This window comes from Chelonia mydas, chromosome 8 (assembly GCF_015237465.2).
Source record: "Chelonia mydas isolate rCheMyd1 chromosome 8, rCheMyd1.pri.v2, whole genome shotgun sequence".
In the NCBI taxonomy this organism is placed as follows: Eukaryota; Metazoa; Chordata; order Testudines; family Cheloniidae; genus Chelonia; species Chelonia mydas.
The window spans coordinates 42,738,323-42,752,936 of NC_057854.1; the positions used below are offsets into that span (position 1 = coordinate 42,738,323).

Genomic DNA, 14,614 nt, shown 5'->3' on the forward strand with positions numbered 1-14,614 from the left:
AGCTGAAATAGTTATACGCACTGATTTATCAAGACAGTTCTTGTTCACAGTACTCCTTGAAGTCATGTGTTCCTTTTTTATTGCTCTTGATGTTATTTTGTTTAATGTCAGACCATTCTCTACAGGCCTAATAGATGGAATTTTAATTCTTAAAACTATAAATAAAATCAGAAGAGCAAGCCCACATGGATTCACTCCACACAGTTGCTCAAGTGAGCAGGACTTGTAGGAAGAACTTTGCCCATCTAGAAATGCTGATGAACCTCGGACACCCAGAAAGGAGAAGATCAGACAAAGGGAGGGGTGTCGCAGGACTTTTGTTGTCTTCAAAAATCTGTAACTCTCAGAGTGAAGTCTCTGCGGCCAAGAAATTCTCTTACCAAGCCTGTGTTCCATCCTTTCCTACCACATTGGCCCCAAAGGGACGAAATTAGAAGTCCAAAGTGCCCACAGCCTAGATAGAGAGTGTGCAAGCAATTGGGAGGGGACATTCAGGAGGTTATCGGGCAGCAGTGCCCCACGTCCCAAGGAAAGACGTTGGGCAAGAAGTCTGAGCCCAGGAGTGTGCTCTATGGCTAAAAACAGTGATAAGACTCTACCCTGACCTAGTTGGCTTGAAAGTGCATGGGACCCAGAGACCGGGTCCACTCGCATCTCACTGGTGAACATGCAGAATACAACTGGGCCGGTTGTAACACTTAGCACTGGTCATTTTAAAAATTTAGCTTGTGCGTCCTTTGGTGCTAAGAGCAGGGAGTTTATTTGGAGTAGGTATGTAAGTGTGGAGGGAGAAATCACCTTTTATAGAATCACACGACTAGAAGGGACCTTGATAGGTCATCTAGTCCAGCTCCCTGCACTCATGGCAGGACTAAATATTATCTCTAGACCATCCCTGACAGGTGTTTGTCTAACCTGCTCTTAAAAATCTCCAATGATGGAGATTCCACAGCCTCCCTAGGCAATTTATTCCAGTGCTTAATCACCCTGACAGTTAGGAAGTTTTTCCTAATGTCCAACCTAAACCTCCCTTGCTCCAATTTAAGCCCATTGCTTCTTGTTCTATCCTCAGAGGTTAAGAAAAACAATTTTTATCCCTCCTCCTTGTAACAACTTTTTACACACTTGAAAACTGTAATGTCCCCCCCAGTCTTCTCTTTTCCAGAAGAAACAAACCCAATTTTTTCAGACTTCCCTTATCTTCATTTCTTCATTCCCCAACATATTTTATAACACTCAGGCAGAGTTTAGACAGTATCATATGCTAGACCTTGTATGTGAAGTAAAGAATTTTAAATGGAAAGTTATCAAACGTTATTTGTCTGTGCAATTTGTTTGGCCACTGTTTCAGATTTCCCAGTTTCACCAGATCCAGCAGATTCCCACCCAGCCTTAGCTGGCTCCAGAGCAGGCTTTCTGCACAATGACATCTTTTTATTGGTGGAAGCATAATAATAAATCTCACTACTCCCTCAGGAAGGCTGAAAGTTCATTAGTTACTCAATGAATAGTGATAGCTGCTATTAGGCACTCAAATATTTCTTAAAATGCTATTTGCCACTTCCTGGCATATTCCACGCACCGAGAGAGAACTCATACAGCCTACCCCTTTGCCTAAATTGTAGGAGAACCCACAGGCATTGTCTAGAAAGGGAAAATCCAGAAACCCACAGTTGCGATTTTAAATCCTACTACTATACTACATTAACAATTGATGGGGTGGGGAGGACAAACAAAAAAAACCTGCTCACCGTGCAGACAGAGGCTTCATCCCCGATTTTCACTCTATTCACAGTCAGTAGCTGCTCCAGCAGGCTGATTCTGTTTAGAAGCCAGGAAAATGCCAGCAGTAACTCCCTGCTACCCTGTGAGCCGTCGGAAGGGAGCTGATAGAATTCTGGCCTGCCATAGCCATGGTACCATAACACTGACTTTACAAACCTAATTTGGGTGCCTGAAAAGTAGAAAAGCAGGAAAATGTGTCACATTGCACTACCCACCCTTTTCCAGGAACAGCTGCTTCCCAGAGAAAATTAACCACATTTCGTATCATACTGAGGGTAAGGAGATTGATGTTCTCTGGTTAGGCATGAACAGATACCGTACAGGCAGCAAGAATTCAAGCTTCCCCTATGCTGCCCCACCCTGACACGCTGGAACCACCTCTATAGAGGGGAATAGAAATTCAGTCTCCAGACCCATTCAGCCCTTCGCCTCTCAGAGACTAACAAGGCCAATCTGCAACTGGCTTGCAACTGGTGGGTGCCTTTCCTACTAGCCACTGGACTCAAACCGACCCTCCTTTCATATGGGCCACCAAACACGCTACAAGATGGCAACTCTTCTAGGTCACTGTTGACCTGAGGTGGATCAAAACCTAGAGATGAAAGGTTCCGCAGCCTACTACAAATCTCTGAGCACCAGTGAGCAAATAAAGTTACAGTAGCATACATACAACAGGCACAGCAGGCTGCAGAGACTGCATTTTGTGCTCAGCTATATTCTCTTCAATTTTCCTTCATCACGGATTTTACCTGACAATTGCAATGTGACCTGAAGAGAGGTTTGCATAGCTTGAAAGCTTGCCTCTTTCACCAACAGAAGCTGGTTCAATGAAAGATATTACCTCACTCACCTTGTTTCTCTCAATTACAATGCAAATACTATGGATTGTAAAGCAAGAGTCACTTCACTAGGTGAGAAAAAGAAAAGGTTAAACCAACAAATAAAGTTTCTTCCTTTCCCAAGTGAAGCGTTTCAATATCTCCATGTTGTTTCACCACAAAGCATCAGTAAACCCAAACTCAGGGCCCCACGTAGCCAGTGCTTAACTTCCATGTCCTCTATCGCATCTGCACATTCCTCATTTGCCTACCCCCTGTCACTAGCATGATAAACTTCTCGTCTGGTCATATGCATTGTGAGCTTTTTCCCCTGAATGCTGTTGACTAATGAAGCTCAAAATAACATAATGCCTGACTTCCAAAGAAAAAGCATGAATGGAAAGAAACACCTGTGACTCTAGAAAGGTTATTTGTTAATCTTAAAAAAGAATTCCTTGGGGAAAAGTGTCTAACCACATCACTTGAGCTGTGAAATGTTAAGGGAGTTTTGCATGCTAGGGGCAATCATACAAAGCTAAGACACAGCCACTAGAAGCCCAAAACTTGAACGTACTCGTTACATTTGAATAGCACTCATTACACTTAAACAGCAGCATATCCTTAACAGTAGTCACTAAGTAGTTGCCTGCACTGGCAAGAGCTAGTAAATCTACACAGGCAGTAAACCCACTCCATTTCTCAATTTGGAAAGGAGAGTCTTTAAAAAGTGGTAGGAACCAAGCTAACTCTCAGCAGTGGACTGTTTTGAGCACTATATCAAGAACTGGCCTAACCTGATGACAGTTTGTGAACAAAATCATGAAAAAATAGATGGCTCTGTCACAGCCAAAGTTCTCAACACCGGGCTTAAGAGAAATGTTGAACGCATGCTGACTATCCCTGAAGCCTATTTCTGTAGCCTTGAACAAAATGCAGAGAAATAACTGTTTTATTGCTGATGGTGTTGAAATTTGGAAGGAACTGAGTGAGATCTTAAAAAGAGAAATATGCAATGACAGAGTTAAATTACAAGCATTAAAAAAGAAAAAAAGAATGGGACAAGCACTATCTCCAGCTCATTTTCTTGCAAATATTTTCAATACTTGGTACCAGGGTCAAACCTGAACTCCTGAAGAGGAGGAGTTGGCTATGGCATGGACATCCAGCAATCATCCCTCCATAATGCCAACCATAATAAACTTCAGAGCTAAGGCTGAACCATTCAAGAAATATATGTTTGCTGATGACGTTTTAAAGAAAGTCACATCAGTGACTTGGTAGAAGTCACTTAAGCACTTGGATTTAGAGACTGTTGAAGTGATAATCTCATTTTTAACTGCAGTAGCGTCTTCTGCCGGTGTAGAAAGAATATTTTCTTCCTTTGGACTAATTCATTCCCAACTGAGAAATTGTTTAGGACCTGAAAAAGCAGGAAAGCTTGTTTTTCTTTTCCAGATTATGAACAAACAGGAAAATGAGGGTGAAGACGACTGAGTTAGCTGCAGAAGCCAATATTTTACATTTCTCATGTTGACCTGGCTAACAGTCGATTTAATTTGTTTTGTTTTTTTTTAATATTTCATTTAACTATTTTAGTTAAAAAAACAGTTTTAACAAAAACAAACCTGATTTTAAAAAACTTACATGTTTAACTAAATTCAAAAATTCATATGCTTGTTTTGTTAAAATATTATATGATTGCTGTTGAAGAAAAAAATCCAGAATCCATACCATTATTGTTTTAGTTAAATAAAACAATTTAAATATCTGTTTGGTGATGTTCTCCTCCTAATACAGCATGGCAAGAAAATCCTCCAAATACTAATGATTAACCTGTCAAATTGGAGATAGTTCACCTCCCAATGACTTCATAAATATCTGCTTCAGTTACCTTTGGTAAATGAAATAACCAAACAATCATTCGTTTTCTGATATAGCTGTAAAACTAATCTGAAAAGTTTTCAAAATAAATCACTTTCAAAATGTATAGTGTGTACCTTCTAAAAATGAAACCTACATCTGTCTGAGTTGTGAAGAATATGTATTAAGTTTATAACAACCAACAAGAATGCACTTTTATGTAGAAATCGATGATTAAATCGAGTCTTCCTGACTAGTGATTTAAATCAAATTGATTTAAATCAAATCCACCCTGTTTAAAAGAGTGTGAGATGTTCATATGCTATAGCAGTGATGGCCATATAAGTAATCTAATCTAATATAGATAGATGCACTCTGCCAAAAGAAGAGTGTGATAGTGTAGAATAGAGAGAAGAATGCTCCTTATATAGCAGATAATGCTAATAACTGCAGTAAAATACCTGTTTTTTGGCCAATGCTTTACTGAGGCACTTCATTAAGGTAAGGGAATTTGCACAGAATGGTTCTGTTGATCTTTATAATAAACCCCTCTCAGCATGCACATTTCACTTGAAAAAGAAAGTTTAGTGAATATGGGCCAAAGCACTCACACAGCACTCATGTTGTACTCTTCCTTTTTACAATGCCTGCAGAACCCTTCCAATGAATTACAGCTTTGTATTCATCAGAGAACTACACATTATTCTGAGTTTATGCATGCTAGGAAGAAAGAAATGTGAGTCAAGGCAAAGAATGAAAATGGATGCATTACGTCGTGTGCTCAGGCAAAAACCACCTGTAGAGATGCCACAAATCAGAGTTATTAAGGAAAATTATTGCTGCAGAAAAACAGTTCTGGTTTGACAGGTGAGAATGAAAGAGATACAATAGCTACAGAGCTCTTTTTGGCAGTATCAAAATTGCTACACCAAAAGATAACTGACATGTCAAAAGGCAGATCCCACTGGCATTTTAAGAGAGTTCATGCAGATTGTAAGCTAATGGAAACAGCAGTATGAAGGTACTGGCCGTGACTTCATTAAAGTTAATGCCAGAGTTCCAATACAAGGCTGACTTTGACTCACTCTCTAACTTACTTGATGAAGGAACTATTGTTCTGAATTTTGGGGGTATGTGTGAACTTTTTTCCCCCAAAAGTTTAGGATAAGAAATAATTATATAAAGAAAGAGGGAAAATATTCTCTTCCAAAACAAGATGACTTCCAAGATTTTCCAGCCACTGAACACTGGGGAGGTTTGTTGATGTGTGGTTTCGTTTTAGTTTTGGGTTTTCTGCACAAGTGCAACAGCTCATTCATTTTAAACACACTGTCTGTAGTACATAATACTTTCTAAATGATTTCCCAAATTTGAAGTTATGTACTATCACTCATTAAAAATATGACATAATCTTTTTCCATATGAAGTATAAAGTGACCATTGGTCACTCCATAATTACGATTGTTTAAAACATGAGTTTGAATCCTCCCTAAAATTCACATACATAGTAAAAGTGACTTGAAAACCCATATGCTAGTTCACAAATTGGGGTATAGCCTGTAGTATAAATCTGAAGGTCATTTAATCAAAAGGTTTCAGAGTGGTAGCCAGGTTAGGCTGTATCAGCAAAAACAATGAGGAGTCATTGTGGCACCTTAGAGATTAACAAATTTATTTGGGCATAAGCTTTCATGGGCTATAACCCACTTCATCAGATGCATGGAGTGAAAAATACAGTAAGCTGTATAAATATTACAGCACATGAAAAGATGGGAGTTGCCTTCCCAAGTGGGGGGTCACTGTTAACTAGGCCAATTCAATTAAGGTGGAAGTGGCCTATTCTCAACAGTTGAGAAGAACGGGTTGAATCTCAAGAGAGGGAAAATTACTTTTGTAGTGCTAACGAGGCCAATGCAAAAGGATTCCCAAGCCAATCTCTCTCCAAAATGACCAGTTTTTAAAATTTGGAAAGTCTATCACTTTTTTGGAACACATGCTGAATAAAAACACATGGGCAGAAACCACAGGATACTTGTATCCTTGGGATACCCTGCAAGACCTAGTGTCTGGAACAATAACCAGTTCCAAAACCTAACAATAGAAAATAACTAGAGGTTGTTTTGGTCCTTCAAGTGGCAAGGATTGCTCAGATCTCTGGCAATGCGCACAGACTCCAGGTCAAAACTCAGAGAGCAATCTCAGAGAAAATACTTTTAGTCTAAAAGGTGCACTGGCCTGGGAGCCAGGAGACTGTGAAATCAAGTGTCCTCCTCCACTGACTGCTTTTAATATTTGTGTGCATTTCATAACTTATACTGACCAAGGCGTGATACTCCTGTTCTAGGGCCAGGAAATTATTACTTTCCCTCAATTTTACAGATAAGGTAACTGGGAAGTTACACAAAGAAGGGAAGGATGGCCCAGTTGTTAAGGTAATAGTTTAGGTCTCGGAAACCCAAGTTCAATTCTGCTACAAACTTCCTGTGTGACAATGGGCGAGTCACTTAGTCTTTCTGTGTCCCAGATTGTCATCTGTAACATGGGATGTTGTGAGAATAAAGTACATTGATAGAACGAGGAGTAACGGTCTCAAGTTGCAGTGGGGAAAGTTTAGGTTGGATATTAGGAAAAACTTTTTCACTAGGAGGGTGGTGAAACACTGGAATGCGTTACCTCGGGAGGTGGTGGAATATCCTTCCTTAGAAGTTTTTAAGGTCAGGCTTGACAAAGCCCTGGCTGGGATGATTTAGTTGGGGATTGGTCCTGGTTTGAGCAGGGGTTGGACTAGATGACCTCCTGAGGTCCCTTCCAACCCTGATATTCTATGATTCTACACTAAAGATTAGGAGGCACTGAGATACTGCAAAAATGGGGGATACATAATAGAACACTGGTCTTGAATATGGCAGACCCAACTTTCGTTCACTTAGCCATGTGATACATGTGCTAAATCTGTATGCTTGGCTATCCTGCCTGTACCACTGCTTTAACCACTAAACCAGACTGCTTGAAATCAAACCAGAAAGAGACTCCAGGAATCCTAATTCCCAAAGTCTAGCAAAAACTGTGCAACTCACTAGCAAAGTGTGTGTCAACTTTCTGATTACAGGTCCATCATGAGCACATGAAGATCTCAAGTTCAGACTCTTCCAACGACCAATGTGGGAGCAATCACAGTTCCATATGATGGCATTTCTATTTTCCCAATTTAATATTTTAAAAGTCCAATCAGCCTGTAAATTAATAGATTAGAGGCCAAATTATGTGTTCAGCTATGCTTTCTGCATGTCTATCCCTAACAAGGGTGCAAGAGACACAGCTGAATTGCCTTAGCACATAGGTGCACATGATGGAACTTCAGTGTTAATGTCTGTGCATAGCAATTGAAGCAGCAGGAAAAAAAATGATGATCCTGTGATTAAGGCAGTGGACTGGGAACTGAACCAGGGGGAACCAGTGTTCAATTCTTGGCTCAGCCATGAATTTCTTGAGAGATCCTGGCCAGGTCATTTAATCTCTGCTTCATTTTCCACAACTGTAGGCTACTCTGGCTCTTCGGAAGCCTGACAAGCATAGTTTGACTCATGGAGATTTCAGGAGCCAATTTTGGCTGGTTTGGGGCTGAGAAACCTTCTAAGGCTGTGGGAGGATTCCACAGTCACGTCATCCCTGCTTTAGCGAAGGGGCACACTGTAGGGGATCACTGGGGGATATCCTGGGAAGGCATAGCCCTGGGAACTAGCACTGTGTCTGTTGTAATGTATATTTAAATACCAACAGTGATTAAGCTCTTTCGGTTGACAAGATGGTAAAAGAGCCAACCTGTCGCAAGCTTTCTCTGCGACATGGTTCCTGATTATAGCTGTATTTTACATCCTCTCTAAAGTACATACACATAGTGGATTCCTTCTTCACTCCGAGACTTGGCTCCACAACACAGGCTGTATAGCTCTGAGGCACAGTTCATCCATTATAATCCGCAGCCCTAAGGTAGGATTTAATGGCACTTTACTGTGGAGTCAAGTGTCATGTTTGGAAGGAGAAAATAAGAGATTAGAGAGGAAGTAAACCTGTTGTCTGTAATTATCTCTGAGCACTCTGGGGACTCGTAAGGCCAATGCACAGTGTAAATGCAACTGCAGTGACCTGTTAGGTAAAATGCACCAAACAAGCAAGAGCCTACAGCTGATGAGAGAACATCCAGCTTGCCTGACTGACACCTCATTAACATGGATAAAACAAGCTCAGTAAGAATCAACAGCCATCTTCACACCTTTGATGCAAGAATTAGGGTCAATGGGATAAACTGAGATGTTCAGAGTCTGAAGCCCCCAATGCAGGGAATGGGCTGCTGAGGAAGGGGAGCTCTAAGTCCAGCTCAGGTCACTCCCAGAAACAGAGACAAACCTTACAAGCACTGGGTGGGAAAATACTTTATTACCTATGGTATCAAGCTCAGTGCATCCTCCATCATGGATTTGCTTTAGAAGAGAATACAGCAGCCTCCAAATCTGCAAGCTCTGTGAAAGAACAAAAAGGAAACATCAGCATTCAGAACAGTTGCCATGTATTTGTCTTTAATTACTCAGCACTGGCCATTGTCTTGTATTGCCCTGTGCTTCCTCAGATTAATGGCAACATGAAGACTGTGCATTCAGCAAAGGAAAAAGTGTTACAGGATTGTTGACTGCCTGGATCAATTGGGCACCTCTCACACACAACAGCACCGCTTCTAAAAAGGCACAGCCACATACTGCACACTTTATACTTACACTTGTACCAGTTCGTTCTGGGATGCCTGAAAGAAATGTCCTATAATGCTGCAGAAGCAGGGGCTTTAGGGTAATTTGTAAACACAAGGCATTGCATTGTGCGCTATTATTACGAGAACTAGCTCAACGAATGTAGTTAGAAGCTAGGATAGCACAGTTACCGACTATGACAGTTTAAGCCTTAAACTTTGAAGCAAGTCCTCCTACAAGGAATTGCAGCCAACATTTGTAAAATGCCTACACAAATACAAAACAGCCTATATGCAGAGGTAGGTCAAGGCCTTCCTGCCAATGGAGTTTCCAAAGCCCTAGTACAGAGGGGGCCTAAGATCGTTCAGGATAAAGGGAGGGAAGTATACTCGGAGCGACAAGTAGAATGTGCTGCACACCAGAAGGAAGTGTCAAGCTTCAATTTTGAAAATAGAAGTTTCCAGGAAATTCTCCAGAAGCCCTGAAAAGTTCCTTGTCTTGGACAAAATTCTAAGTAAGAAAAGACATGGAAAGAGATCATCCGACTGAAAAGAAAGGAAGGGTAGTATGGAGAAAATTTTGCTCTTGGACTTAGAAGATTATTTCCCTCTAACGTAAATGAGAGGGGATCATACATATCTGGCTGTTTAGGCTTTTTATTTCCCACCACGGGAGGAGGAGGAAGCTGGTATCATTACAGGGATGGCGGACTAAAGGGCCTCACATGGGTTATGAGGGTACCTTCATGGTGGGAGGTGAGGAGGTGACATTACAGAGTCAGGCACGGGAGAGGGGAAGGTAATTCATATTGAGGTAGGGTGTGAATTTAGAGCTCCAGAACTATTCCTGAATAACTCTGTATGTGGAGATTCTTAGTACAGAATAAGGGCATCCACACATCGAGTTATTCAGCAGTTATTGCAGAATAACTCCATGTGTGGACAAACCCTTAGGTGGTGACATTACAGGGATCACAGCAAAGGGATGCCAATGCAACCAGGTGGTAACAAGCTAGCGAAGAACACCATGGAGTGCTGAAGGGCACAGATACACAGAGTTGTACAGATTAGCTATCCAAACAGTATGGAAGAATTATTTTAATTAGAACTAGCAAGTAACATTGAATATTCATACAGCACCATCCCATCCACACATCTTAGAGTGTTTTGTATTGCTCACTGTTACTATTCCTCCTTTACAGCAGGCAAAACCGATGCACAGATCTTGTTGCCACCGGGGATTTGTTCCAACCCCACTCACTGGTGTAGCTGCCCGGTGCAGACCTTCCTACAAGCAAAGCTGTTACAAGCCACAGTTTGCACAACTGCAGTGTGACCTGGTTGCACACAGGGCTGAGTGGCAAACTGTGCTTATATCAGCTGCACCCGTCTCACCAGGGGCTTGCAACTGGGCAGCTATGCCAAAAGCAGGAATACCCAGTATGAAGAAGGCCTGAGAGCACAAAAACGTTGCCTAGGGTCCCACCACAGGGGGTGATGGTATGGGAGAAGAGATAACATTATAAGGGCAAAGGGAGAAGCAGACAATGTTATGGAGCAGGGGGGATGACGTGGGGTAACGGGGGCAAACCTAGGAGGCGGAGGGATGCTAAGGGTCAGTAAGAGAGGAGGGGTATTGCTATGGGGCAGGGGGCACCGAGAGGGGCAGGGGTGCTGCTGGAGTGCAGTGAAGGGGCATTGTTAGGGGGCAGTGGTGCTGCTATGGGGCACGGAGGGGCCAGTGATGTTGCTATGGGGCAGTGGGGGCGGGGGGCGTTGCTATTGGGCCGGGGGGGGGGGGCGGGGGCGGTCCCGGCTTCCCCTGCTCTCACCGCCTCAGGCCGGTCGAACTTGGCGAGGCGGAAGGTCTCCGGGGCGGGCCGGCTCCCCGGTGGCAGCGCCCGGCACAGCGCCCCGATAGCTGCCGGCAGCGCCCCAGCCCGGCCCCGCCACATCCCGCGGCAAACTCCGACTCGCCGACTAGCGCCGCTCGCCTCCGCTTAAACGGCGCCTCCGCGCTACTGCGCAGGTGCACACGGCCCCGCCGCCCAGGGCGCATGTGCACGGTGTGCGTGCGCAAGTGACGAGTGAAGCCACGCAGAAGCCGTCGCCCTCGCCTTGCACCCTCAGTACTGCCCTTCCTGGGAGCACGTGGCCACGTGCTGGGCTCCGAGCGCTGCGACAGGCTGCCGCGGCCTGGTGCCTCCTGGCCGGGGAGTGGCTCTTCCCTGCGCGTGCAGCGCTCCGCGCAGTGGGGCAGAGCCCAGCAGCCTGGAAATCCCGCAGCAGGGCTCTAGCGGGTCCAGCCCAGAGCTCGGTGCCAGGCTGGCCTCTGCTGCTGCCCTGGGGGCTAGACGTGTGCAGAAGGGTTTGCAGGAAAGCCCAGAGTCTGAGCTCATGTTACCTCAACAGCTGGGGCTTTATGTAGGGCATAAAATAGCAGGAGACTGGCAGTAAAATCACCAGAGTGGGCACCTGCCCAAGGTCTCTGGGCCCCACCATGCTCTAAACATTTATTGCTGTGTGACTCGGCAGGTTCCCGCCGGGAGCGGACACAGCTGTGCAGCACCTTGTTGCTGGGACTCGAGAGCTGGGGACTCTTGCATACTAGATAGGGCACGTGGTCTGTCCGGGATTTCTTTTTCCTACCCTAGCACTTATGTCGGTATAACTTATGTCATTCAGGTGTGTGAAAAAAAAACCCTGAGCAACATGTTTCACCAACAGAAGCACTAGAATGGACAGTACTACTATGTCTCCCTCTGACATAGCTACTGCTTCTCTTTGGGTGTGGTTTAATTCTGCTGATGGGAGAGAGCTCTCCCTTCAAGCATAGAGGGGCTACCCAGGAGACTGTACAGCCCCACAGCTGCATCGGTACAGCTGTGCCACTGTAAGGTGTGTAGTGTCGACATAACCAAAGATGATGACGTGTTTCATCTGGCTTGTGAAAAATGTAGCTATTTTGACATTTCATCTCAGTTTGGGACATAGTCAAATATTGAAATACCAGAATTGGATGTTGGACAGGAATTCTGATTTTCAGTCAGCTCTGAGGGGACTGGTAAGTAACCAGAATCAGTCATTTAAACATTCACATAGCTGATAACAGGTTTCAGAGTAGCAGCCGTGTTAGTCTGTATCTGCAAAAAGAAAAGGAGTACTTGTGGCACCTTAGAGACTAACAAATTTATTTGAGCTGTAGCTCACAAAAGCTTATGTTCAAATAAATTTGTTAGTCTCTACGGTGCCACAAGTACTCCTTTTCTTATAGCTGATAACGCAGTCCCAGGCTAGCATCCTAACTCCCCGGACAATTCTTCCTTTCCAGTGCTCTTTCTTATTTATCCAATGGCCACACAGACATAAAACATAGTTTAGAATACTAATAGGAATCTACCAGGATTCAAACATGGCTACTTAGCTAGGCCCACATAGGCAAGGAAAAGATACACTATAACATTTGAGCCACAAACAAAAGTTGTGTTATTATAGGATTACTTTTATTGTGCCTGATCCTGCAAATATTTATGCAAGGGAGTAGAGCTGGCTGAAATGGCATGTGAATAGCTTTACTTAGGCAAGGTAGTTCCTTTGACTTCAGTGAAACTACTTGACCAAGTAAGTTACTTACATATAGAGCTGCTGGAAAATTTAAAAAGAAAGTAAGAAAGTTTTTTTAAAAAATGTTTCCATTTTGCTGGGCTGCAAAGGGACCCACATTTCGTTTTTTCAAATTTGTATTAAATACTTTTATCAAAAATATTTTTGGACCATTATGGGAATTTTTTGTTTGTCAAAATCCTGCTTCTTTTTGAGTAAAAAATGTCAGTTACTCTATTGATAATGTTTAGGATCAAAAATTCCCTTCAAAATGTGGCCAAAAATATTACTGGAAAAAAACTGGAAACAGTACGTCACAGAAATTTTAATTTTTAAAAAGGAAAAATAAAAAATTCCAATTAAAAAACTTTTTGGTCAAAAAATTTCAGCTGTACTCCTCTGCAGACGTTTGCAAGATTGGGCCTAAAAAGCATGCTCTATGTTAGCCCCCACATTCTAACCCTGCTGGATACCCTGGCTAAAACATAGTTTATGTTTGGCCACATAAAATAGGGGCTTGGACCTTGCAAATAAAGGTACAATGCTGATATCTGCAAGATAATGAGTGTAACTGTCCAACTCCCCTTCTGTCAAAAACAGCAGAACTCTGGAAACGTTTCCCTTTGAACCAGCCACAGTGATCTGGGGATTTATGAGCTTGTTCCCCCACCCACTCATACATACACCTCACTGAGCACCCTAGTCAACCGTCACAGGAGAAGGCCCCTTACCTCCTGGCAGGGATTTGTCTGAGCTCCTCTCTCTCAGCTGTTGCCACTTCTTTATATTTGCATTTTGTCGCTCCCTCCCTTTCCATGTTGTGTCGCCATGGCCAAGACACGGAGCATCCAGCTGCCCTGCTCTCACTCCGGCACTGTGCTGACCTCACCCTGACATCACAGTGCTGGGCTCTGTGCAGGCAAGATGACATCATGGTGCTGAGATGAGACAGGAAGCTCCTCCAGAAAATGTTATGGGGGTGCGTCTCTAAAAGTAGCAGTTCCTGGGACAGACTCAGAGTCTGATCCCCCTTCCTGCAAAAGACCAGGGGAGAAGGGACTGGCACACTTTGCTCACAGGAGACCCAGGGCTGCTCTACAGATGCCCAGTTCCATGAGCTCTTGCAGTAAGCAGGAAGAACTAGATGGGCCACTCGGAAATTAGCAGAGTCTGATCTAGGAGAGGCACAACTGAAAACTGAGTGGGGGGAATGCTTGTCCATATGGCTGGCACAATCCCTGAAGGGGAGATAGAATGGGAAGACGAGGCAGAGGGGGCATTTTACATCAAAGGGGTTTACCAGGTCAGTAAGACACAATGGGATGGTGAGAAGGGGTGGGGAAAATACTTTGGACAAAGCAAAAACTGTGATGGCATGGACTTAGCAAGAGTGAAAACTTAAATATTTTACTGCAGCAACATTTCAGAGAGATAACTCTTTTGGAAGAACACACTTCCAAGCACTTAGAATTACACTGCAACTTGCTCCCACTTTTGAGTTTCCTCCCCCATCTACGTCAGTGAGTTGAACGTAGAGGGCAGTTGATCCCTGTTGAGAGAGAAAGTAGGGAGTAGGTCCTGCAGGTCAGTCCCATGATGATTATCTCTTTATCTAGCAGACATCATCCAAAACTGAAGCGTGGTGGGAAGCCGGCAATGCAACTTAAAAACAAACCAGAGGGGACTGTGCAGACAAGTTTGCGCTGGTTTGAATCACCCTGCAGAGAGAGAGAGAGCTCATCTTAACTTGCTTGGCCCTGACTGTTATCACTTGTGTCATGAGTATGGTGCGTGGCTATTGTGCAGC

At 43.6% G+C, this 14,614-nt stretch overlaps 1 protein-coding gene across 4 annotated transcripts in view; it reads right to left on the reverse strand.

The window, feature by feature from the left end:
- TEDC1 (tubulin epsilon and delta complex 1) overlaps positions 1–11,251 on the reverse strand; it is a 156,938-nt gene extending 145,687 nt beyond the window's left edge. For 2 of the 4 annotated variants that reach the window (XM_037906317.2, XM_037906316.2), the window contains exons 1-3: positions 11,037–11,250; positions 8,905–8,983; positions 1,752–1,954 (exon numbers count right to left, since the gene is read on the reverse strand). In XM_037906317.2, the coding sequence (XP_037762245.1) occupies positions 1,752–1,954; positions 8,905–8,983; positions 11,037–11,159 (405 nt within the window). In that variant the 5' untranslated portion in view covers positions 11,160–11,250. Of the gene's footprint in view, positions 1–1,751; positions 1,955–8,904; positions 8,984–11,036 lie in introns of all 4 variants that reach the window. The other 2 variants (XM_037906314.2, XM_037906318.2) reach the window with 2 other exon arrangements.
- Between the last annotated feature and the right edge of the window lie 3,363 nt (positions 11,252–14,614).